Below are 26,909 nucleotides of genomic sequence, written 5' to 3'. Positions count from 1 at the left end.
TTTTATTCTCAGAGGTGAGAAATTTAATTGACTTTGATATTAGGTGTCAGCCCGAATCATGCACTTCAAGTTTTTGTCTTATTTCACTATTCCAGAGCAGAATACCTTTGATCTTAACATTTTAAAATCAACATGAAATAGCAGTTGCATCTTATTTTGCTTCTGTAATGTGACATATTTCAACTAGAAAATGAATGTGAGTTGGAAATTGGGCTTTAAACATCATAATGAAAAAAGAGATCTGAATGTAAATTTGCAGTCAATTGTAGAGATAATTCAGCAGTCCTCGTTGTTACATATGAAATCAGTTGTTTATTGCATTATTTTTTCAGCTAATAAAATATGCATCATAATGCAACCGCCCACGTTGCGAACTTTGTGCCAGCCGCCGTCACCGTCTCAAAGGGCGATAACAGAGCCTGCCGCGATGCCAGAGCCAATGCCTGAGCTATATATCACCCTGGAGCCCGAGCCGAACATGTCTGACCAGATGCGTGAGCTGGCAACATTGTCCGTCACCTAGGGAATACTGGTGGAATATGAGGGGATGGTGTAGAGCCCTGACCCGTCAGTAAAGGTGGATGTGGATGCGGTGAATTCTGAGCCCCTGATTGATTTGGAGGAGAGCACAATTGTTAGCACTGTTTTGCCATCTTGAATCAATCCTGTTTTGTCACTCAGAACTAAGTTATTGATGTCTTTGATGTCTCCTCCCTGCCTCCTGCTCCCACCTCCTCAGCCTGTTCCTGAGATGTCTGTCTGTTCCGCTTCGGCCAAGTAGGCCGTTCTTAGACTGTGTCCAGTATAGGCAAGAAAGACTGTTTATTAAACTCCTGTCTATACTGCCAGAGTCCTTCTGCTCTGTCTTCACTGCCTCTCATCAGTCCTTTGTCTCCACCTATGCTGTCTGCTCAGTGCATCATGGTCTTGCCTTGGACTGATAGTTCGTCAGGTTAACCCTGGACTGTCGACCTGTTTGCTCCGCCTAGAACCTCCAAGCCCATCACTCCACTTCGGCTCGTCGACCTGTCGGCTCCACAATGGCTCCTCGCCCCCTTTGGCTCCACCTGGGACCATCGTCGCCTACAGCTCCACTGGGCTTCCTCGTCCTTCCGCCTCAGCCTTGGTCAGTCGTCGCTCTACCATTGCCATGGATATACGGGCCTTTGTCTTTCACTCATCCCTCCACCCCTTTGGCTCCGTTGGGCTCCACCTTCCCTCCGGCTCCACCTCAGTCCTCGGGCAAACCAGCTCTGCCTCAGTATGCCGGCACCCTGGCTTTGCCTTGGCCGTTTGCCCCCACAGCTCTGCCTTGGTTTTCAGGACCTTCTGTGTCGCCCTCAGCCTCATCTCAGTCAGTTGTCCCCCTGGTTCTGCCTGCCAAGCCTCCACCATGGCTCATCTCTCCCTCAACTCCGCTGTGGGCTTAAGTTTTAGGATTCCTGCTGGGGGTTCCGCCCTGGCTCCTCTTACTGCTAACTCCACCCTGGCTTCTGCTGCCGTCGTCTCATCCCTGCTCTCTTCATGTTGTCTGCTGCGCCCTGGCTCCAGTGGTCATCCCTTATGCCTGGACTGGTAACCCGAAGGTTGTGGGTTTGATTCTCAATACCGGCAGGAATCGCTACCTTGGCGCCACAGTGTGTCCATGGTTTGCACTGTGTGTTCACTACTCACTACTCCTAATGTGTGTGCACTAACTTGGATGGGTTAAATGCAGTGGACAAAATCCAAGTATGGGTTACCATACTTGACCTTCACGTCACTTTCACTTTCACTGCTCAGCGTCCCCCACCTAAGCCCCTTCCAGCACTCCTCTGTTGGACTATTTATAATTTTTATAGTTAATGACGCAAGGCCGCACCTTCTTGATTGGGGGATATGTTACGGATGTTCTGTGTTAGTTTCTGTTTTTGGTTGGGTTGGATACGTGTTCTAGCTCTGTTTCCTGTGTTTGAGTTTGTTGATTTGATCATCAGTTACAGCTGTTCATATCGTTGATTAGTTTGCCTTTTATATTTAAGCCCTGTATTTTGTTCAGTTAATTTGTCTGTTCTCCTCTGATTTACCGGTTGTTTTGTTCCAGTTTATATAGTCTAATTACTCTGAATATTTTGTTTCTTTGAGTTTTGTTTAATAAATCTACTGCCACATTTGGATCCTGCCATTTCTTGTTGTTATTGCAACTGTTGCTGACATTAACATTAAAATATGTGAATTGTAATGCAATTTTGGAATTGTTGTGTTTTCTTCACATTCTTTACATTTCTCAATATGAAACATTAATGAAATATGTTAGATAATAAACAGATAATTTCTTGCCCCCACATTTACAATTTCTGGGAATTTTTTTCTTGGTTAAATTCATACATTTAGCGAACACATTTATCCAAAAAAAAAAAAAAAAAAAAAGATGAACATAGTAAAAGATAGTAAATAGGGTCACTTTTGATTTCTACAGTAGGACCACCTCAGTCTTTTTGCTACAAACTGATGTTTTTCCTTTTCTTTGTGTTTGTATGTGTGTAGATAGGAGGCTGGAACATCACAGAGTCCTGGGATAAAGATAATTTTCTGGACGTTTTAAAGATAGTTTCTGGACCTTACAGAGCTCAGCCCTTCTTCACTGTTGGCGTCAGCGTGGACCCTAAAAACTCTAACAGTAATGTCATTCAGGTACATTGACTCAGTTATCAGGTTTTAATGAACATCTGCTGTTTGAAAGTTTTTGTTCCATGTTTGTTTTATTGTATTTGCTATATTTATCACACCTGTGGTGTTTGCTCACCTGTGTAAACTTCCTCCAGGCTGACCAATCAGGACTCTTCCTCCCATCCCGAGATTATTACCTCAATAAAACAAACGAGAAGGTATCATGGAGAAGAACTTAAAGTATCAATATTTAAAGACATTTTGTAATATTTAAAGTAGCTTTTAGTCCATGTCTAATAGCCTGCCACTGATCTGGGTTTAGGTGTTGAAGGCTTATCTGGATTACATGATAGAGTTGGGATTGTTGTTGGGAGGTGACAAGAATTCCACTCGGGGTCAGATGCAGCAAATTCTGGACTTCGAGACAGCACTGGCTAACATCACGGTTCCTCAGGACGAACGGCGAGACGAGGAAAAGATCTACCACAAGATAACGATAGCTGAACTCCAGGTGCGTGTGCAGGTTCACGAGTGTTTAGTTAGACACCAAGTTAGAGGGTTGGTGTAGTATTGCGGTAAATAGATGAAAGTGTGTTGAGTAAGCTATGAAATTCTGAGCTGAAAATTTGGGATCATTAGTTGATCATTAGTATCATTAATGAGTGTGTTTCAGACATTGCTTATTAAAAGTGTTTGTTTGAGATACAAGAAGAGAGAGTTCATGAATAATGCACAACGCATGGAGTCAGGTTTGCCATTGTGTGTCTGTGTAAATTTGTAGATCGATCTATCTATCTATCTATCTATCTATCTATCTATCTATCTATCTATTTATCTGTCTGTCTGTCTGTCTGTCTGTCTGTCTGTCTGTCTGTCTGTCTGTCTGTCTGTCTGTCTATCTATCTATCTATCTATCTATCTATCTATCTATCTATCTATCTATCTATCTATCTATCTATCTCTGTCTATCTCTGGCTCATATATCTGGCTCAACAGAACACCATATCTTTTATCCTTCTGAGCATAAATATTCATTTCTTTTTGTGTCTTCTGGCTTTTTTCCTCCCCATCATTTAATTATTACGATTTTTTTCTTTGAGCACCTGCGTTGAAACTTTTGTTTTATGAAGGCTCCTGTGATTTCCGTGGAAACAGTTGCTGAGCAACTGTACAGTGAAGTAGTGAGGTGGAGGGGTGAGCATGACAGTTGATCACTTACTGATTACATTATGTCTGCTGTCAGTATAAAGGGAATAAGTCCACTCTTTTCAAAAAGGTTTTTGTTACAAATACATTTTTGATGATTATTATTATTGTTGTTTTTGTTAATATTATTTAATGCTTATGGTATTATACTAACCCTAACCCATTCTAAAATAATAATTGTATATAGTTGTTTCACAATTGATGTCTAGTTGGTTATATACATGTGTAGTACTTGTTTGTATCTCCGTTTATAGAATATTTTCCTTACGCAATTTGTAAGAAAACTATCTTAAGCAAGAGTGTGCAAAATTACCAGCAGTTCTTCAGCCTTAAAGCTGAAGACAAATACATTATATATTCATGTCACTATTCTCTTGAATGTGATGAGCAAACGTCTCTGGCAGCCGTGGAGCTCAGATGTGTGGTGACACCTGGGAGTATTCTTATGTTTGACTTAACATGCTGAGCTCTTTTTTAAAGGAAAGAAAGCAATATAACATAAAAAGTGTAATATTTAGGTTATGCATTTTGTGAAGGTGACACAAATTTATAAAAGTGCTCTTTACTCGCTCTCGCAAAAAAAAAAAAAAAAAAAAAAAGAGAAAACCACAATGAAATTAACAGAACTTGACAGTTATGTCTGAGTTTGAGTTTAGTTTGAGTTGTTTATTGGTTCTTTGTTGGTTTTGCTTCGTTTCCTGTTCCGTTTCCATTGTTGGCGTTTGTTTCCATGGTTATTCATTGTTTGATTAATGCACCACACCTGTTTCTCGTTTCTCTCATTGGTTCGAGTTAGTATATATTGAGCCTGTTTTCAGTTAGTCTTTGTTCCGTCTGTGTTGCATTATTGTAGGTTGTTCTGTTCATGTTTCTGATGTCTGAGCACATAATGGATTTTTCATAAATGGATTTTATCCATCATTTACTGATTAACGGGTGCTTAGGCTTAGGAACTTGATGGTATTAAGATGTATCTGCGATCAGTTCCAATCAGATCAGAAGGTTCTAAGCAGTTTGTGGAAATAATAAAGAACAGAATGAATCATTTATAAAGTGAAATACTTATGTTAATTTAACTGCATGAACCATGTTTAATTAATCTTATATTTTAACATTTTAAGTGTGACAGCTCTCATTTTAACAGAAGAAAATACATACTTTTTTAAAGGCATTTCTGAATTTAATTGTATTTTACCTCATAAGACAAAGCTTGCAACAGTCACTTCATATTTTGCATGTAACAGAAAAAGAAAAGAAAAAAAAACACTTTTTAAGGGCATTTCTGAATGTAATTGTATTTTACCTCATTAGACAAAGCTTGCAACTGTCACTTCTTATTTTGCATGTCTTTATGCAGAGCAACCTCAAGGGTTTGCTTGGTTTTGAGTTTATTAAAAAAAAAAACACAGCTTCTCAAACCATACGAGATGGAAAATAGTCCATTTTAGTCACCTCATTTGTTTTCATCTGCCAGAAATCCACACTAGAGATGAAGGCTATGTGGGGAATGAGGGTAGATGGGGGCTTTCAGCTGTGTTTACGATGGAGGTCTTTGTTATATTACACCCTAGGGCAGAGCGTCTAGAATTGCATCTAGGTTTCAGGAATGCAAACATGCAGGTCATTGACTCTAGCCTGCTGATTATTTGAGGATTTTGTGTGAGAGCGAATCCGAACATGCATTCTGTGTCCTTTTCATGGCTGAAAGAGAAATCATTAAGGGAAAACATTGAGACGAGCAAAGCTTTCACAGCCAAGGTTATGGAAAAATGGAAATTGGTCATAATTAAATGTAACTCTCCATGTTTTAGTGGCCTACAAAAGGTTTAATTAAAGTGCATCACCACTTAATGATGGCTATGTTATGTTGAGATATGAACAGTTGAATAATATTCAGCCTAACCCCTATTACTGAAGCTTCAACTGTAGAGTCACATATTTGTGAGTGACAAAACAAAGTCAGATTGTGTGATATAATATCACCTAGTGAGATATGAAGATACTATTGTCAGATATAAAGTGATAATTACAGGGAAAAAAAGTTGTCATTGCAAGATATAGTCACATTGCAAAATATTAAATCACATTATGAGAGAAAGTCACAGATGTGAGATATAAAGTGACAATCATGAGAAATTCGCAATTGCAAGATATAAAGTCACAATGTGTGATACAATTACAATTGTAAGATTGTTAAAGTGACACTGCAAGATATAAACTCAGTCTGTGAGAAATAGTCACATTGTGAATTATTTAGCCGCATTTACAAAAAAAAAACGCAATTGTTAGATATGAAGTGACAATTACGTGAAATACAATTGCTATAGAAAGATAAAGACAGTCACATTGTGAGATTTAAAGTCCAAGTTATGATATTTAAATTCACATTGTGAGTTATAAAGCTGCATTTTCAATAAAGAGTCACATTGCGAAATTTAAAGTCACAATTGTGACATATAAAGTCACAGTTATGAGAAATAAAGTCACAATCGCAACATATAAACTCACATTAATATATAAAGTCATATTGTGAGATATAAAGTAATATTGCGACATTTAAATTTGTAATTATGAAATATAAAATTACAATTATTATATTTTTTTTAATTCTCAAGGGAGACAAGTTCCATAATTGTGCTGCATTTCGTAACTGAAAACTTTTGCTGTCGTGTAACACAGCTCCACACCAATAGGTGTCAGTGGTGGTCAAGGGCCGTTTTTGCTTTTTTTCGTAATTGTTCTTAACGTGATTTTACACTCTAACATTGCATTAGACTGAAATGAATGAGGAAATATTCACTGATGACATTATGACATTTGTTTCGGTCATAGGTGTTGGCTCCGGCAGTTGAATGGTTGGATTATCTGAACTCGGTCCTTTCCCCGCTAGAGTTAAACGACACAGAGCCGGTGGTGGTCTATGCCAAGGAATACATGCAACAAGTTTCGGAGCTCATCAACAAGACCGACCGCAAGTATGGCTTTCTCTACGGTTTCAACTATAGAGTTCAGGAAGAGGACGTCCCCTCGGAGAGCGTCTGTTTAGATTGTGTATCAGAACATTCAGTACTAATAACAGTCTCTCTCTCGCTCTCTCTCACTCTTCTGCCTCTCCGTCTAAGAATATGAATGCATTTATTCCTTCTTAGATCTTCTGTAACACTGTCTCTCTCTCTCTACCTGTATAAATAAATTAATACACATGTAGGAATGGTCCTTTTTTTAGATATTATGATGCACTCTTTCTCTTTCTTCTCCAGTCTTCTGAATAATTACATGATCTGGAATCTGGTGCAGAAAGGAGCGTCCAGTCTCGACCAGAGGTTTGACAACGCTCAGGATAAGCTCCTGGAGAGCCTCTATGGCACTAAGAAGGTGTGTGTAGTTGGGGTGTGTATGGATGAATTAAAGAAATAGTTAACGCAAAAGTGTTAATTTGGTTGTCAGTTATTTACTCGCCTTCATGTTGTTCCAATCCCAAATGACATGTTTCATGGAACACAAAAATGTGCTTTCTTCTCCATGTAATGGAAGTGAATGGGGACTGGGATTATCAAGCATGGGAAATGACAAAAAAAAAAAAAAAAAAAAAAAAATTACAGATCTTATGAAGTCATATGATAAGCTTTATGTGAAGAACAGATGACTCATTTGACAACAAATTTGAGTCATTATTGAAAATATTTGAATTTGCCCATATTCAAACTTGATGAGTCAAACATTCAGTGTGTTCTTCATGCTTAGCAATCATATGGATTCAGAAGACTTGAAATATGCTACCTAGTGTCATTTGGACTACTTTTATAATACATTTATTGTATTTTTAGAGCTCAACTGCCCCACTCCCCATTCACTTACATTGTATGGATTAAAAAAGCGGTAACACTTTGCAATAAGGTTTCATTAGTAAACAAATGTAGTTAACATGAACAAAGAATGAGCAATACTTCTGCATTTATTAATCTAGGATAATGTCAGTTTTAACATTTACTTATACATTATTATAATCAAAAGTTGTATTTGTTAAAGGCACACTATGCAAGATTTGTACCTTAATATAACAGCTTCGAAATCATTTCGATGGTAAACGAACTCGTAGTTGGGCGAATCATCCCGATAGCAAAACGAGCAAAACCAGTAATGCAGGTTTGAGAGGTGGCGCCCCGACAAATCTCGCGAGAATCACGACTTGCTTTACGGCACGACGTCACATACATCAACAACATATGAAGCAGCCTCTATGGAAGACACTAGCACACATTTCAGACGTGAATCATGGCTGAGTCGACGAAGAAAGCGAAGAAAGTGCGGTCGGAAGAGTGCAGAGACGGCTCTGCGTGAGCGGTATTTACGACAGTAACGTTAAATACAAGTACTCGTCGCTGTTTAAGAAAAACGGAAACTGCATAGTGTGCCTTTAACATTAGTTAATGCACTTTGAAATAACATGAACAAACAACGAACAAGTGTATTTTTATTAACTAACATTAACGAAGATTAATAAATATTGTAACAAATGTATTGCTCACTGTTAGTTCATTAACAAATGAAACCTTATTGTAAAGAGTTTCCAAAAACAGTACTTATTATGGAAAAATATACTTTAAAAGAATATTCTTAAGTGTGAACTGAATGTAATGTTTTATAACATGTAATTGCATGTTATTTAAATTAGGACTTTATTTGTACATCTTTATTTATATTTTTTTCATTTTTTCTATTGCTTTTGAAATATGCTTTAAAAGTACAGCTAAATTGTATGCGTTTTGGCCATTCATTTGCATGACAACGCCCAATCTTTTGAAAACGGTTTTCGAATTGCAAGGTTTTGAAAACGATACCTTTCTCCATGTAAACAACAAAAACGTAAATCTGTGAAAATGGTGGCATTTTACGTGTTCAATCTATAGGCGTGGGGTTTCTCTTTATAAAAGTGACATCGCCAACTACTGGCCTGGCAGCAGAATACAGCATTTGGTCACACTTTATTACTTTACTATTACTTTACAGTGTAATTATATATTTGAGTACTCAGTAATAATAATTAACCACATGTACTTACTATAGGGTTAGGTTTAGGAGTAGGGTGTTGTTTGGGGTTAGTTGCATGTAATTATGCACAATTTATAGTAATTCCTACAGTAACTACATGTAATGTGTAACAAGGACACTGTAAAGTAAAGTGTTACCCAGCGTTTTTAGTCGTATATGTGAACGATGATCGCTTTGACAACGTTGTCATCTGTTTTTAGTACATTGTGGTCATGTAAACATACTCTAAGTTCTTGTACGGTATTGTCGTGTCTACACTCTGTTTCGTTGCCTTCTTTGTACCTGTGGATTAACTGTGTTTGTTTTATTTAATAAATACTTTCATCTAAATATTATCATCATCTGGACTAAAACGTGACAATTATTAGGAATTGCACTTTTAAAAAATGTGATAAGAAACATTGTCATGAAAGTGTGCTCTCTTTTTCATTGCTATTATATTATCTGTAACTACTACAGTTCTTAAAATTTTAAGATTTGAAGTACACCACAAGTGCACATTTAATGCAATTAAGCACATTTCTATTTCATAATGAGAAAAAAATCTGAATTTCATAACTATGTGAACTGTTCCTTTAAAGAGAGAGAGTCATTTTCTTGAGATAATGTGTATGCGATCAGTATGATTGAAGAAAGATTATATAGTGATGCGTTGTTGTTTAGTTGGAGCATGTTTTATATTGACACAATGACATCGACAATCTGGTCCCCATTTTGTGATTTTATGACTGCTTGTTTCATGTGTGTAATTTGTCAATATGTCTGTTTTTTGTTCAGTCCTGTACCCCACGCTGGCAGACGTGTATTGGGAACACAGATGACACTCTTGGTTTTGCACTGGGTGCTCTTTTCGTCAAAGCCACCTTCGACAAACAGAGCAAAGAAATAGTGAGTTACTCAAAGCCATTTGTCATTGTAAGACTAAAACCTCCTCTATACGTATTTGACAATGCAAGTTTATGTCCTCATGTTTAATTTAGAATCTCATTGGTGATGCATGTTTGCCATCATGTGGCAGCAATGTGAATTATACAGTTCACAACCTCATCTTTTCTGTCAAAATGCAGGCGGAGGGAATGATCAATGAAATCCGCTCAGCTTTCAAAAACGCGCTAGATGATTTGAACTGGATGGATGAACAAACCCGACAAGCTGCCAAGGACAAGGTGAGAGAGAATGAGAATGACAGAGACATCAGCATGACTGGATAACTGAAACTTGCGGATTTGTCTGGGATTCAGGACGGCAAAAACAGCTTAACTGTAAACACTTTGCATTGCTTGTCAAGAAATCAGGATAAAGTGTGTTTTCTGGCTCTAGGCGGATGCCATCTACGACATGATTGGATTTCCAGACTTCATTCTGGACTCCAAAGAGCTTGATGATGTGTATGATGGGGTGAGTCAGCAAATAGCTTTCGTTTACATTTTTTAGAATCCTAAAACTTTTTTCCAGGTTTAAATTATTTTCAATGCATCTCAGATTTAGCGTTGTGTTGTGCTTCAATGTAAAAATATAGCGGTTCATATTGATTGAATGATCCTTAAATTATTTAAATATTAAAAATAATTTGTATTTTACATTAAATTAGTAATTGTGGATAAATAATAAGTTTAATTTAATTTTAATCTATTTGCACTATCATTCAAAAGCTTGAAGTATGTTTTTTTTTAATGATAATTCAGCAAGGATGCATTAAATTGATCAAAAATGTCAGTAAAACATTTACATTCTGAAAAAAAAAAAAAGATATTTCAAACAAATTCTATTCTTTGAATTTCAGAGAATCTTTAAAAAATGTGTCTGACAAAAACAATAAAAAAAAAATAGGACAACTGTTTTCAGCATCAATAATAATCCGAAATGTTTCTTGAGCATCAAATCATCATATTAGAATGATTTCTGAAGGATCATGTGACACTGAGTAATGATGCTGAAAATTCAGCTTTAACATCACAAGAATAAAAAACATTTTAAAATATATTAAAATAGAACACGGGTACTTTAAATTGTATAACTTTTTTCACAATATTACTGTTGTTATTGTGTTTTCTGATAAATGCAGACAGTCAAAAACAACAAAATCTTACCGACCCAAATCTTTTAAAACGTAGAGGGTTAAATTATATTATATTATATTATATTATATTATATTATATTATATTATATTATATTATATTATATGTAAGGGATAATGTATAGTGAGCCGGTTGTTATAGTGAATAACAACCCCGACAGGCTGAACGGGATCCCGACGCGAAGCGGAGGGATCTTGAATCAGCCTGAAGGGGTTGTTATTCACTATAACAACCGGCTCACTATACATTATCCCGCTTATTACATGGCTACCTACAAAATAAATAAATAATTTGACACAAATTATTTATTTAAAAAGGAGTTTATTGATTTAAAAACGATTGTATTGCTTCCGCCAAAGAAAATAGTCCGTTCCGCGTCCATAGCAACGCGCTGTTTTTCATGGCAACGGTCTGTTATACTTCGCAGCGGTCTGTTATCAAGAAATAACAGACCGCATTCTACATTGGAATTCAGCCAAGCCATGTAATAATATATTATATTATATTATATTATATTAGGGACCGTTCGGTATTTATGAAATGGACCACCGGAGGAAAATAGGGGAGGGTCATGTCTTTTTATTCTTTGTTGAGGGGAGGGTCATCCAACTTTTTTTAGTCTAGGGGGAGGGTCATCCAACTTTTTTTAGTCTAGGGGGAGGGTCACCCAACTTTTGTATTCATGAAAACAGCAATATTTCAAAGTGGCTTGTTTGGTGCATATTTTTCCATGTAGCTCCATGTAGCTCTCTCAGTCTCGGCTCCCCATCGCTAGCAGATGGGTCTGACCCAACAAAAAATCCAGTTTGGCGCTGTTTGACAGTGCGCGTGCACTTCTGGCGTACGCACTCAGAAAAAGTGCATCATGTCAGAACAGAACGCCAATGAAATGTTTACCCAGCAAAGCTTTAAAGCACTAGCAAATAATGAACTTTTGTGATTGCGAATAAGTGCAGTGTCCTGTGAGTGTAACTCTACCGCTGCATTAACATGTGATGTGAATGTACGTCGAGTTTTACAGTATTGGGACTGAGGCGCCAGAACTGCAGCTGATAGAATGTGCGCTGTAGCGCGATACTAACATATTTTATTTTTCATGCTTATTGTGTTTCCACAACAATGTTAGTGAGTAAATCTACTGAAATGGCCACCATAATAGTGGAGTGTGATGTGTAAAATGTAGGGCTGTAATAGCCTGGAAATCCAGACCTAAGTCTAAAAGATTAATGGTCTGGCGTCGACTAATGAAAATCGCCCAGCTCGAGGGGTGGCACCAAGCATGCATTTGAAAATCTCACTGCACGCAACTGGATAAAACTATGACCAATCACAACAATAAACCCTATACGCTTAGCTACCAGCAGAGCTAACTGGTAGATTATACTCTTACCGTATCCGGTCGGCAAAACAGCAAAAACGCCCTTCTTGCAAAGGAATGATTCGAGCGGCGTCTTCTGTTCCTGTTTTAGATAAAAAGCCAAGTCTAACTCGTTCATTGTAGCGGCCAAAGCCATTTCAAACAACTGGTGTTCATCCATAGCCATCTTGCAATGTTTACTAATGACTTCGCCTCTGGCCCGCCTATATCAGATAACCCGATGTGATTGGTGCAGCTCAGATCGAGGGGCATATTTAATGAGCATCATTACTCGACACCAGAGTAACTCGCTGAGCAAATTCAACTTGTGCTCTCGCGAGAACTCTGGATTACTAGGGTAGGGCTGTAACGATATGCGATATGAAACCGAAATCGCGACACTCAGATCCACGAACCTGTGTCACGGTGTGAGAAGGCAGAATAGCGACACAACCCTTCCAACTCCCAGAGTTATACTTCCAGTCCAGATCCAAAGCTACCACATCTTTAAATTATTATTAGTATTATTTGAAGTTAACATTATACCACAAAACTAGTTGAGGATAAATTCTTTAAAATTGGGCAATTCCAGTGTAATGGACGTGACATTTGCAGTCAAAATTTCAGAAAATGCATTTAATACCAATATATTGAAACGTCTGTTTATATATCCATACTCCCAGTCCCAAGGAGTCCAGACATTAGAAAAATATCAGTCTACACATGCGTTTTATATTTAATATGAGGGAAATACACATGCGTTACGGACGTGACACAAAAAATGTTTAACTTTTAGGTGGCAAAATATTTTTTTGTAATTCTGTGAATTAAACTGTGCAAACCAAAAGTAATACTACCCACTGGATGAAGAAGGGTTGGCTCTCCACAGAACATAATATATTCATTTTATTTTATTTTCGTGTTCGCATTTATGAGGAAGAAACAATGTTACGGACAGTTCTCCGTTACGGACGTGACCGCTCTGAAAGCGGCACTAAAAGACTGCTTTAAAACTTCCACAGAGACCTCAAACAAAACAGCTGCCTTTCTTTAAAGTGAATTTCGTTTTGAATTAATTGTATCTTAATTTTCATCAATGTTTCATGAACCAATTGCCTGGATTTAATAAATAAGTAAATATAGCAGACAATAAATAATCAGAAAGTCAGAGGCGCCGAGCTTGTCTCATAAATGAACCAAAACTCAGCGTATAAGGTAGCCTACTTGCCTCACAGACCTGAGAAAAATATAGAAAGCTTGAAATGTCTACTTTTAAACAGAACAATTCAAAACGAAAGAAAACAGACTGCTCTCTCTGCTTATGTAATCCGTATGAAATGTGCATTTCTCTCAGGCGCGTTCACTGGGAAGATCGCGAATCAAGCATCGTCAACTTCATCTTTGCAGCCGACACTGACACAGAAAACACTTGTTTATTAATAAACAATTAAAATGTCTCCTTGCTATATTTGACATATTCATAATCATTACTGTTTTTGGTTCTTTGTTACAACTTTTAGGTGCTTTATTGGCAGCGCCATAGCCTGGGAAAACCCAGACAACTTCCGGCAAATTTAGATTTGCTCTGCAAGTAGTCTGGCAAAGAGCTCATTCAAGCCCATTTCTAATCCGTCGAAATCGCGGCACCAATCAGAAACGTTGGGGCGGGCTTTACACGATGACGATCGTTCTGATTGGTTTTAGGTCTATCCAATTGCGCCCATTGAGCGACGTCTGTTGGTGAAGCGCAGCAACTTTTAAATGCATTATTATATTCAAATTGCAAACACATGAGGACAGTCTCCATGAAAGACCCACTGGCAGATGAACGTGCTACTACATTTCTCTCCGAAACGGTAGGAAATTAATTAGATTTAATAGAGGATTTTAACTGTGACAAGATGATTGACAGGGCAGTTTAAGTGACAGGATGCACGCGACAGATCCGTCCGATAAAGATGATGAAGTAGTATGTCTCAAAGCTTGCCTACTTTTTTGCTACACATTCAAAAGTAAATACCTTTTCTTCACAAAAAGAGTACATACTTTTATGGTGTAGTGTAACTTAGGCGAATTGGGATGCAGCATATGGCTTTACACGATGACGATCGCTCTGATTGGTTTTAGGTCTATCCAACTGCGCCCAGAGGCATTTGAGCGACGTCCGTTGGTGACGCCCCTTTGGAAATGAGTTATTAATGAAGTTTTGCCAGACCATAACTCAGTTACTACTGAGAATGGTCTGGTTTTAACCAGGCTAGCAGCGCCACCCACATGTTACATGAACGCGTCACCACCGCATCAGCACCGAAAACATGGAGATTTTTTTCAAATCAAAAATCGTGATACCAGATTGTGGGTTTTGGTCTGTTACAGCCCTAGTAAGATGAGAACGCAGAGTTTAAGTCGTTTGTCATAGTTGTAAAAAATAATGACTATCTGAACATCTTTGCCAAGCGCAAACCAGTACAGAAGTAATCAATAAATTATCGGGGAGTGTCATGGCTTTTTTCACAATCATTTTGGAGGGTCATAGAAAAATGTATTGCTGGCGAAGGGAGGGTCAAGTCTATTTTGACTATAGATCTCAAAACTCCTCCAGTAGCCCCTTAAATTAAAAACGAACAGTCCCTTATATTATATTATATTATATTATAATTATATTATTATATTGTGTTTTTTCCTGTAGTATGAGGTTACAGAAGACAACTTCTTCCAGAATATGATCAACTTCTATAACTTCTCAGCACGAGTGATGGCAGACCAGCTCCGCAAGCCACCAAACAGAGACCAGTGAGTTTAACAGTGTGTGATAAGAGAGAAGAGAGGCTCCCTGTAAGACGGTGGCTGATTTGTGATTGCGCTATCTTTGAATCTGTAGATGGAGTATGACTCCACCCACGGTGAACGCTTACTACATGCCAACCAAGAATGGCATCGTCTTCCCCGCTGGCATCTTACAGGCCCCGTTCTACGCCCACGATCACCCCAAGTGAGCAGACATGGCTGAAATAGTTAGCATGTTGCTAAAAAAAAAAAAACCCTCCTGAGTTTATAACAACTATGATGTTTTGGTGTGTTTCACAGAGCTTTAAACTTTGGTGGTATTGGAGTGGTCATGGGACATGAGTTAACGCATGCATTTGATGATCAAGGTTAGTACACTGGGGATCATATCATATATCATTTATATTTTCTTTCCCTGATGGCCAAAAATATTATTAGAAAAGATTTTAAAAAAAAAATCCATTAACATTCTCAATGTTCTCTCTGGCCCTTAAAATTAAACTGATTGTGATTGTCCTTTTTGAAAAAGAAGTACACTTTAGCATACTTTAAAAAAAAGAGTATTTATTATGAAAATGATATACTTTAAAATAATATACTTAAGTGTGAACTGAATTTAAAAGAATATACTTAAGTGTGAACTGAATATCAATTTAATTAAATTTCTACTAAATGCAATTAGCTAACCTTTCGAGTGCTTTTTGACCCACTTAAATAGGACTTAAGTTAATCTTTATAAGTAATTTCATAATTACTTCTATTGTCTTTGAAATGTAGTTAAATATATATACTGACAAGCATTTATGTAAATTAAAATATACTTTAATGTCATTTCTATTGAAACTTGTCATATATCTTAAACTTCATCATTACAAAGAGATTTAAATACATTAACTTTAAATGTTAAATTGAATAACACATCAGTTAAAATTGTAATTAAGTATTTTACATGTGCTTTAGTATGTTAGTCAACACATCAAAATTAGTGCACTTTAAAGCATGACAAAAGATTATTAAAACAATGATTTAAACTGCATTTTACAGTAAAACTTTTAATTTGACGTTATTACTAAGTGGACTTAAGTGTGTAAAGAAACATTCATGAAAGTGTACTCTCTTTAAGTACACTTAAGTGACCTTATTTCATCAATACTTGTAATACATTAAAGTGCACTTTTTCCAGCAGGTTTAAGTTTTGTCAGAGTAACAAAACAAATCCATGCATGTTTACAGAACGTTTTGGTGGCTTAATTTCAATGAAGGTCTTTTTGAGTTCTTAAAGTTGCGATACATTTTTTTATAGTGCATCAATAAAATTCAATATTTCATTATATAACCGTTTAATTGTATTACACAGGCAGAGAGTATGACAAAGATGGAAACCTTCGACCGTGGTGGCAGAACTCCTCGGTGGAGGCGTTTAAGAACCGCACCGAGTGTATGGTGGATCAGTACACTCAGTACACCATCAATGGAGAGCACATTAATGGAAAACAGACGCTGGGAGAAAACATAGCAGACAACGGTGGTCTGAAAGCTGCCTATCACGTAGGTTACATTCAGTTTTGGGTATAGTGCATTACTACAGTAAGTCATTAATTACTGTGATTTAATTACAGTAAAGTAAGACACTACTCTTATTTTTCTGTAATTTTATTACAGATTTCATTTTTCATCAATTTAACGTCATCTAATGTTAAAATGTATGTTTTTATGCAACCCTCACTCTTTAAATGCTTTGTCAGTTCAAGAATAATTTAATGCAGTTTTGTATGATTTATTTGAAAGAATTAAATAAGCAGTTCAATGTCTATCCTTGTATTGTTCAACTGGTCGATGAACAATTGGTTGATATGGGATTTAGAATAAATAGTAATAAGTGATGCAATACTTTTGAAAAACTGAGTAATTAGGAAAGTAATCCAATTGCACTGTTGAAGTGTAACTTACCTGACACTGGTTACATTTCTTTTCTTTTAATTTTTTGCTTTTTTGTCATTTAATAAATGTGCATATACAACATGGGGTGTAGGCTACATTTTTGTAAATAAAGCAGACATCAGCCCTGCAAAACTCACTTTCCTAAATACCCAGTATTTGTATGGGCACTCACGTAATTTATTTATAACCATTTAATAATTTAAACGACAGGCCTAAGAATTTACAGTATGCTCTGTCCACATTAAGAGTGGATGGTCATTTAGAGCCTTTTAAAGCCATTAAAGAAGTACATTTTATAAAAACATCCCATGGAAATGTTTATGTTTTTGAAGATTTTGTGGTTCCCGGGGCTCCCCCTTCTGGTGATGGATAGAAATCACTAGACATTCTTTTCCCCAAGCTAATGCAAATGCTGCAGTTAAATTGAACAAAGACAAATGTCTGATTTTGAGATCTTTGTTTGGACAGGCGTATAGGTCATGGGTGAAGAAAAACGGTGAAGAGAAAAGACTCCCCGCTGTCAATCTGACAAACGACCAGCTCTTCTTCTTAGGTTTTGCACAGGTATGAAAAGACACACAAAAAGAGTAGCAAGTATGCAAAAATAATAACAAGTATGACGTGAAACACCTGTTCACCCAACTACTGTGTACCTGGTAAACATGCTGTGCCTCACCAATACAAGCCAAATATTAAACTTATTTACATGTCAGGCACTAAACGATGTGGTGGCAGTATAAGTAATGAATTTGCTGAATAAAATAACACTTTTTTTATATTTTTAAATAATAAAGTAACACTTTAAAGTCAATGCTTCAGGATCTAACAACTTTTTTTTTTTTGATTGTTTCTTAATATATTTAAAATTTAAAATATTAATTATAAAATTAATGTAAACGTATTATTATAGTATATATTAACCAAGATTAATAAACTACCAGTGATTTGAATTTTGATCTTCTTACAGCACATCTTAATCTTGGTAAATGCTGTAATATGTAATATTATAGAATAATATGGAATATATAATAAATGATTTCTGTAATTTCATAAATAAATATATTTAGTTAATATATTAACATTATCTAACTTATAATGTTAATATATTACTACATGTAGAAATTAATATTGCCTTGATAAATCTTAAAAAAAGGAATTTTGGTTAGTGTTCATATACTGTGTTATATATTATAAACTTAACCTTATTTTAGGCACTATATGATGTGGTGACAGAAAAAGTAATGACTTTTCTTAATAAAATAACAATTTAATGTTCTTTAATGATAAAATAATATTTAAAGATGAATACATTATAAATAATTAGATTTTTTTGAGAATTTCTAAATCTAATGTTAATATGTAATATCAAAGAAATATGTATATTCATACATACACACACACACATATATATAGCTCAGGTCCATTTAATAATACTAACAGAATTGTTAGAATTAGAAATTGTTAGAAAATACAACTTTTGAATTGAATAATGTATTATCAATGTTGATATTAACATTGTCTAAGATTACTTAATGTTTTAGAAGTATTTTTCATTGTTAGTTCATGGTAACTAATGTAGTTAACTAATGGTAACAAATGAAACCTTATTGTAAAGTGTTACCATTATAATATATAACATCATACATTTATCTGAAGGCTAACCAGAATTAATTTAATTAAGATAAACCCAGACAATTACTATATAATATTAACATTATTTTCTAATTCTAACAATTCTATTAGTATTATTAAATGGACCTGAGCTGACATGAACCTATGAACAGTTGTATTTTTTATTAACTAACCTGAACAAAGATTATTAAAAACTGTAGCAAATGTCTTCCTCATTGTTAGTTAGGTAATGCGTTATCTAATGGGACCTTATTGTAAAATGTTACTATTACAATGTTAGTATATTATTATATGTATAAATTAATATGAATTAATATTTGCTGTAAATCATAAAAAACAGTGTTACCGATATGTGACCCTGGACCACAAAACCAGTCACAAGGGGGATAGTTTTTTTTTCAATTGAGACCTATACATCATCTGAAAGCTAAATAAATAAGCTCTCCATTGATGTATGGTTTGTTAGGACAGGGCAATATTTGGCCGAGATACAACTATTTGAAAATCTATTTAAAGCACTGCTGTGCTATATTCATAGAAAAATGATTGTGAAAACATGTGGTCTCAGAAACGTATTCCTTTGGCTCTTCTTCTCAGGTCTGGTGCTCTGTCCGAACGCCAGAAAGCGCTCACGAGGGCCTGATGACGGACCCTCACAGCCCACCCAAATACCGCGTCATCGGCACCCTGTCCAACTCGCCCGACTTCGCAGAGCACTTCCAGTGTCCGCTGGGCTCTCCCATGAACTCAGGCCACCGCTGTGAGGTGTGGTAGGACTGGCACCCACAAAACACCAGCTTGCTTACACAGACCAGCCTGGCCAAAAAAACACACGCTGAACGGACAGTTTGGGCTCTTTCTCAAGCACTGTTTTTTAATTTATGTGCTAAAGTTGTTTGAGGAGTTGGGCCGAATGCAGGAGGATGAGGCGAGCGCCTGCCAACGTTGATGTTCTCCAGTGTTCGAATCGACCGATATCAAATTTTCCTCTGCCGCCACATCAGCCCACGTGGGCTCGCTTTATTTATTTGTTTGCTGAACTCGATGGACATTAATGGGCCCCGTCCAACGCTTACATGTGTGATTCTGCACTTCATACCCTGATTGCTTGTCTTCGGATTTGGAAGATATGACCACTGTGACGCCACTGGGAATATGTGTCTCCGTGACCTCACAGGAAACGTTTGGCTCCATCTGTGATGACTTCACAGGGAGATTCACGTTCTCATGGTGACCTCACAGGAAGTGATGAACGACATCTGTGGAACGACATCCCCATCCCCCCCCCCCCACAGGAAAGGAAGGAAGCAAGCATATTTCCCAATTGTGATTTCTTAGAAATGCTATCTAATGACAGGGAGAGCCACTGTTTGTTCATCCCACCTGTGTATCATGTTTAGATCTTGACAAAGTTGAAATGAAATGTTCATTTTAAACTGCTCTTTGCCAAAGAACAATTTTAGTTTTGTTCCTTGTGTAAGCGAAAGTGGAAATTTGCACTGCTTCGACCTTCAGTAATTCAATTCCAGTGTAAATCCAGTGTGTTTGCCTAAAGTCATTTACTTGTATGTGAACGCTGTGTTTCCGTGTCAGTGTGTCTGTGAAGGGACGTCTCCACGTTGTTTGAACTTTGTCAAGTCTGCTGAAAAACTCACGTTACGTTCTCAAAACCACTAAAAGGGTGAATCTCACAAATGTTCGAATCATATTTCACCCCGAAATCAATAGATTATTAGGATTATTTGCATTAAAAATGTATATTTTTAGAACTATTTCAAATTTTTCATGACAATCTAACACATTATTCCTCAAATTCCCTACAGTTCATTAGATTATACTCTGTAAATAATGTTCCAGTAAACAAATACTGTAATACAATAACTTTTTTTAAATCAACATAAATTAGAGTTTGTACAACAAAGATGATCTTCTTTTGACCTTTTTATTCATCAGAGAATCCTGAAAAAAAACGGTATCAAGGTTTCCACAAGAATATTAAGTGGCACAACTGTTTTCAGAATTGATAATAATAATAAGAAATCAGCGTATTAGAATGATTTATGAAGGATAATGATGCTGAAAATTCAACTTTGATATCACAGGAATAAATTAAATCTTCAAATATATTAAATAAGAAAACAGTAAATTGTAATAATATTTCACAATACCACTGATTTTACTGTATTTTTGATTAAACTAAATCAGTCTTGGTGAGCATTTATTTCAAAAACATAAAAAAATTCTTACCCCAATTTTATTATGGTGATAATGACATTGTTTCTTCTTTTGCATGATAATAATGAGATTTGTGGGATAAACGTTTGAAAAATAATGTCACAATGCAAGAAATCCTAATAACAGGCTTCATTTTCAATCAAGTTTAGTTGAAATATGACATTTTCTTGACATATTTCTTGAGATTCACCCATTTGCTAAACTTTCCAGCATGCCTAAAGTGTTTCAGAGAGTTGCATCAGACATCATTGTATGTGTAGAGTGATAAAATTACTCATTTCAGATTGGATTGCTGTGTCCAATCCCATCTCCTGAGTTTTCAGTTGCTGTAAATTGACCTTGCGAGGACATTTTAATCTGAATGTTTGTTCTGTTGAAGTGTTGATTGGCCAGTTTTTCTTTTGAGCCTGGCTTTTGCTTTCCTGAAGCAGGCCGGTTGTGTCATTTGATGTATTTTGAATGCTGCTGACTTCACCTTTTGTTTATTTTAAACCACAGTTGAATTGCACCATTTTAAAAGCTGTAAGTGTGTTTGGCATCTTATTCCGACAGCTGACATATAAACATCCACATTTCAACTCTATTTTCTACATAGCCAGAGGCTGAGAGCGCTACAGTTATTAGCTACGCCGAGATGAGGTTAACCGATGAATGTTACTGCCATTAAATTAGAAAATTCGAACTGTTAACAAGCACTGTAGATTATTGTGACACGCTCATTTGGTAAAGCTATTTAAGGTATAATGAACCCAAAAATGAAAATTCTGAATGCTTCACTGTATGCTTTCTCTGAATGGAAAACAGCATGAACATTTTTCAAAATATCTCCTTTTTTGTTCCATTGATGGGACTGAGGCAAATGATGGCAGAATTTTCATTTTTGGGTGAATTATTCCTTGAACTGTTTAGTCAGTCTTTCTTCATGTTGTCTATCAACACTCTTGGAAGTTTTAGTGCTTTGTTTTAAGTTTGATTGAATAATGTTACTGAACGCTTCCAGACTTCCGCTTTGTATAACACCATGAATATTTTTCAATTCATGGGCTCCATGAGGATTATGGGGCAGATGTCAGTCTTATGTTTTGCCATGGAGAGGCATTTGGTTTTGGCCTTAATTATTTACTGTAGACCTATGGAATACGATGTACATAGATAGACTTAAATATATTCCAATTTATGTTGAAAAAAATGGAAACTTGAAATGTTTCAAGCCTTTAATAGCCAGTAAATGCCATTTAAGTGTGTTATAAGCCTGCTTTATTTGCCATTTCAGTCTCAAATACCAAAATGCCAATCGAGAATTTCCTTTTGAGAACTGAAAGACTGATTATCTTAATGTTTTTGCTGGATGAAAGCCATTTATTGAGCTTTGGCTTGAGTGTAATTGGAGGTATCTATCACATTCTGACACTCACACTTCACTTTCAGAGTTTCAAAGAAGTTCAACTTATAGAAATGATAGATGCGAATCGTTATTTTCCAGAATGTCATTAAATGTGCCACATACCACATTCCGTTCAAAATTATGGGATGATACAGGGTGATATTATCCACCCACTCACCGTTAAAATACTGACATTGTCAATCATCTTCAAGAAGATGCCTTATTTAATTTATAGAGTGTACATTCACCATTTAATCAACTGTAGTTTGTTGTCATGTCTCTTGTGTAAGGCTGGCATTGATATTTGAGAGGTTACACTGTCTAATAGTTGTGTTTTTATTTTCTTTCTTTTTTTTAATCAGACAACATTCCCTGAAATATTAGTTGAGAGGGGGATATGCTCTGCCCAGTGTGTAGTGCTACATTCAACCTAGAGAACTGTCAATGAACATGAAATAAAGGATATATATATTATAAAAAAAGCCTAAATTTTCACTTGGTTTTTCAAACTATTTACTTTGTTACTTATGAAATATTTTTGGTGTAATTTATGTAGGTAATGTAGTAATAATATTGTTTTTATATTATTTATATTTTAATGTTTTATTGTTTCTGTCACATTTCCCCTGTAACGGTACCCCTGTGTGCCAAACAATCAGTTACCATAGTTACCAATAACCCGCACCTGATCCTCATCACTTCATTCATCTTCACTCCTTTATAAGCACACACACGCATTCAGTCAGTGTTTGGCTTATAAGGATACAGAGTTCTTAGCTGCTTTACTCACCTGTGGATCTCGTAAGAATTACCTTTGTGTTCCAGTGATCTCCAGCAGAGGCCGCTGTCCCAGTCAGTTCCAAGCTTCCTTTTCTCGGCCAAGATGGGCGTACCAAGCCCCCTCTTCTCGGCCAAGGAGGCCGTTCCAAGCTTCCTCTTCTCATCCTAGGTGGGTGTACCAAGCTCCCTCTTTTCGGCCAAGGAGGCCACTCCAAACTCCCTCGGCTCAGGTGGCCGTACCAAGCTTCCTCATCTCGGGCACAAAGGTCACCCCATGCTCCCTCGCCTCAGGCAAGGTTGTCATTTATTTCCACCTCAATCCGACCAGAGGGAACATCTTTGAATTTCTCCAGTCCCCAGTTCATGCTCTACTGGCTCATCCCTGGCTCCCTGCCCTGCCGGACACTTCCTTCTCAATCGACATTCTAGAGATCCTTAGTCATTCAGCTGGCATTCCTGAGACCTTTTTCTCAGCTGGTCCTCCAGATATCAACCACTCAACCGGTCCACCAGAGGTCATTCCCACTGTCAGCCTTCCAGAATCCCTCCTCACAGCCGGTCTTCCTAAGTCTCTGCTTGCAGCTGGCCCTACAGACGCTCCCAGCTCTGCCGGCTATCTAGACCAGGGATGGGCAACTTCAGTCCTGAAGGGCCACTGTCCTGCAGGGTTTAGCTCCAACCCTGATAAAACTCACCTGCCTGTAGCTTTCTAATTATCCTAAGACACTGATTAGCTTGTTCAGGTGTGTTTGATTAGGGTTGGAGCTAAACTCTGCAGGACAGTGGGGCCCTCCAGGACTGAAGTTGCCCATCCCTGATCTAGACGTTTCCAGCTCTGCCAGCTCTCCAGAAGCATCCCGTTCTGCCAGCTCTCCCACTGTCAGCCTGCCAGAGTCCCTCCTCACAGCCGGTCTTCCAGAGTCTCTCCTTGCAGCTGGCCCTACAGACGCTTTACAGATGTTAGGGTTAGGACTAACCCTCTCTGCCAGCTCTCAAGCTGCATCCCTTTCTGCCAACTCTCCAGAGGCTACCAGCTCTGCCGGCTATCCAGACGTTGCCAGATCTCAAGAGGCGTCCCATTCTGCCAGCTCTGCCGGTTAGCCAGACGTTCTCAGCTCTCCAGAGGCTCCCAGCTCTGCCGGTTAGACAGACATTGCCATTTCTCCAGAGGCGTCCCACTGTGTCGGCTCTCCAGATGCTAGAGGCCCCGTACTTAGATGGCTCTGCCCAGGACTCCAGCCCTGCCGGCTCCGCCCTGAATCCCTGCACTGTCGGCTCAGTCCTGGCTCCAAACTCCTCTGACTACACTTTGGCTTTGGGTCCCCATTTGCCCATGAGAGGCAGCACCCTCCAGGGCTGTAAAGAATTTGTAGGTGTCAGGAGCCACCTCCAGAGAAAGGGGGAGCAATGTCACGTTTCCCCTGTCAATCAGTTACCATAGTTACCAATCACCCACACTCGATGCTCATTGCACTCACACATTCAGTCAATGTCTGACCTACAACAAGGATACAGATGCCTTACCTGGTCTAAGACTGTAGATTCTCTCATAAGACTTGCCTTTGTGTGCCAGTGATCTCAATTGCTATCTCAGCGAACTCCATCGTAATCTCCAGTGTTCTCCAGATTGTGGTGATGCTTACTTCCTTTGTTTATCGTGTGTGTGTTTGCTCTCTTCTCGTCTTATCATCTCTGGGTGTGTGATTCCATCTTCAGCCTGTGATAAAGACGAAAGGCAAGTTAATTCCTATACTTCACTGTTTGAACTGTTATCCAGTTATATACTCGCCTGCTTGTTTATACTGCTGTTGTCAATAAATACCTGCATTTGGGTTTTCGCATCTCTTCTCCTGCTTTGAGTCTGGTTACCCTGACAATTTAATTTACAGAAATATTTAAGGAACATGCAACATTATGTGTTGCAGGCCCAGGCTCAGTAGGCCCAGCTGACAGATTACTGTAACCTGTAAAACAGGATAAAATGATAAGAACGGGAGAGTCGCGTCTGCTCTTTTACAGCTCCTCTGCAGATATATTTATTTAATGCACAATAAGTCAATTACAATTGATACCAACTGTTTTTGTGTACAGATCTCAGAGCCTAGGCTGCCTACAGAGACGTGTTTTTTTTGACGGCCTGCTTATGGGGCGGGCAGCTAGTGGATCGTTAGGAAAGATTAGATGAATGTGATAATTTATGTTTGGGCCTGAAATCGCTGATACAACCTTTAACTTATGTATATATATCTATATCATATTTTAAAAAACAGTACTACCAATATTCATTAACACAATGATATTAAGTATTCACTTAATATGAACTCTGAAAGTGTGTATTCCAAAAGGCACTTGCTCCTTAAAACCATTGTGCAACACAATTCACTCTTTTACCTCCACAGGAATTAATTATTGATATACACAGAGATTGTGGCTTTCTATGCTTCTCTCAGTGCCTGGTCACGTGACTGGCAAGCGCGCCAAATGCGATCACAGAGTGAGTTTCAAAGATACACTTAAGGCTAGCCTACCTATTAACTCATTACCATGAGTAAACAAACTTATTATGACCCAGAAACTATCAATACAAAACTATTGTTAAGATATAATGAAAACTGGAGCATACTTATCTTATTTTCCTCATGTTATTTAGTGAGCTTACATCAAGACAAACAAAACGTCATCAATACATTTAACACTTTACATTCACCAAACATGGTAATAGTGTGATCACTATCCTATCGTTAAAGTTTTCTCTTTTGAATGTCCATGTTTTTACCTGTAAAACAGGATAAAATGATAAGAACGGGAGAGTCGTGTCAGCTCCTCTGCAGATATGAGGGAACATGCAGTTCACTGTTTCGTTCGCGACTCTCCAACTAAAGTATCAAAATAAGAGTCCTTTATTTCTCTCCAAATAAATGTAAATATACATTTGTTAATTAGAATTTCAACACAACATAAGAAAATAATGCAATAATTTTACTCATAAAAATATACATATTCAGAAAAGGAAAAAACAAACAAACAAAAAAACACAATTGTGTAGGCTACATACTTTGTATCACATATGAATTATATAAGAATGATGATTTGTTCCTGCTTTAACTGTATAAATGTTCCTTACTTTAAAAACAGAAATATTTGAAAACCAAATGTATACTAATTAAATTCTCAAGCTGAACTAAGTAAAGCAAGAAGAGTAATTTAGTTTTGACCTGACCTTTAGTTTTGATGTCCGTAGATTGTATATTGACGGGTTTGCTCTAATTAATCTGAACTTTAAAAATTGTGAGATTTATTCCATCTGAACAGTTTTGCCTTGCCCTTCTTACTGGAGTTCTAGAATCTCACTTTTACCATGAAAGAATAATTTAATTTAATTGATTCTTCAGATAACTGACATTGCTTTGTGTAATAATAATTGTGTTCATCAGAGCTCCTTTCTTCTATTTAGCTGGATTTTGCTCCTTTGTGCCTGTAGTGTTTTCTTGTGTATTCACTGATAAGTGGAATATATCAAAATACATATTACAAAATACAGTCATAATATTACATTCCAAATGTTTTCTCATTAAATAAACTTCCTCTTTCATCATTCTAGGTTAACGTATATTTATAATATTAAAGGAATTTAATTAATTTTGCAGTTTTAAAAATGTGAAGCATGAAATATGTTTATTTGCATTGAAGCCTAAAACTGCAACTAAAGTTAACGTAAAGCTAATGTTTTGTCGCTCTGACAAGACTGACACACTGATACTGTATATAAGTAATTTATGACTGTTTGGTTTCAATGTGTGTCTGTGCG

General features: G+C 37.0%; 1 protein-coding gene across 3 annotated transcripts in view; it reads left to right on the top strand.

The window, feature by feature from the left end:
- Nucleotides 1–22,795, top strand: part of ece2b (endothelin converting enzyme 2b) — a 71,326-nt gene extending 48,531 nt beyond the window's left edge. For all 3 annotated transcript variants that reach the window (XM_079885783.1, XM_079885784.1, XM_079885785.1), the window contains 14 exons: nt 2,527–2,673; nt 2,805–2,867; nt 2,972–3,160; nt 6,688–6,830; nt 7,116–7,230; nt 9,685–9,795; nt 9,975–10,073; nt 10,228–10,305; nt 15,032–15,135; nt 15,224–15,334; nt 15,430–15,497; nt 16,487–16,677; nt 17,539–17,634; nt 19,300–22,795. In XM_079885783.1, the coding sequence (XP_079741909.1) occupies nt 2,527–2,673; nt 2,805–2,867; nt 2,972–3,160; nt 6,688–6,830; nt 7,116–7,230; nt 9,685–9,795; nt 9,975–10,073; nt 10,228–10,305; nt 15,032–15,135; nt 15,224–15,334; nt 15,430–15,497; nt 16,487–16,677; nt 17,539–17,634; nt 19,300–19,476 (1,692 nt within the window). In that variant the 3' untranslated portion in view covers nt 19,477–22,795. The remainder of the gene's footprint in view (nt 1–2,526; nt 2,674–2,804; nt 2,868–2,971; nt 3,161–6,687; nt 6,831–7,115; nt 7,231–9,684; nt 9,796–9,974; nt 10,074–10,227; nt 10,306–15,031; nt 15,136–15,223; nt 15,335–15,429; nt 15,498–16,486; nt 16,678–17,538; nt 17,635–19,299) is intronic.
- The last annotated feature ends 4,114 nt before the right edge of the window (nt 22,796–26,909 follow it).

The sequence above is a fragment of the Squalius cephalus genome (genome assembly GCF_949319135.1).
Source record: "Squalius cephalus genome assembly, chromosome: 11".
NCBI classification, from domain to species: Eukaryota; Metazoa; Chordata; class Actinopteri; order Cypriniformes; family Leuciscidae; genus Squalius; species Squalius cephalus.
Note: the sequence above shows the minus strand (reverse complement) of the source record. Positions and strands in the feature narration are given on the sequence as shown.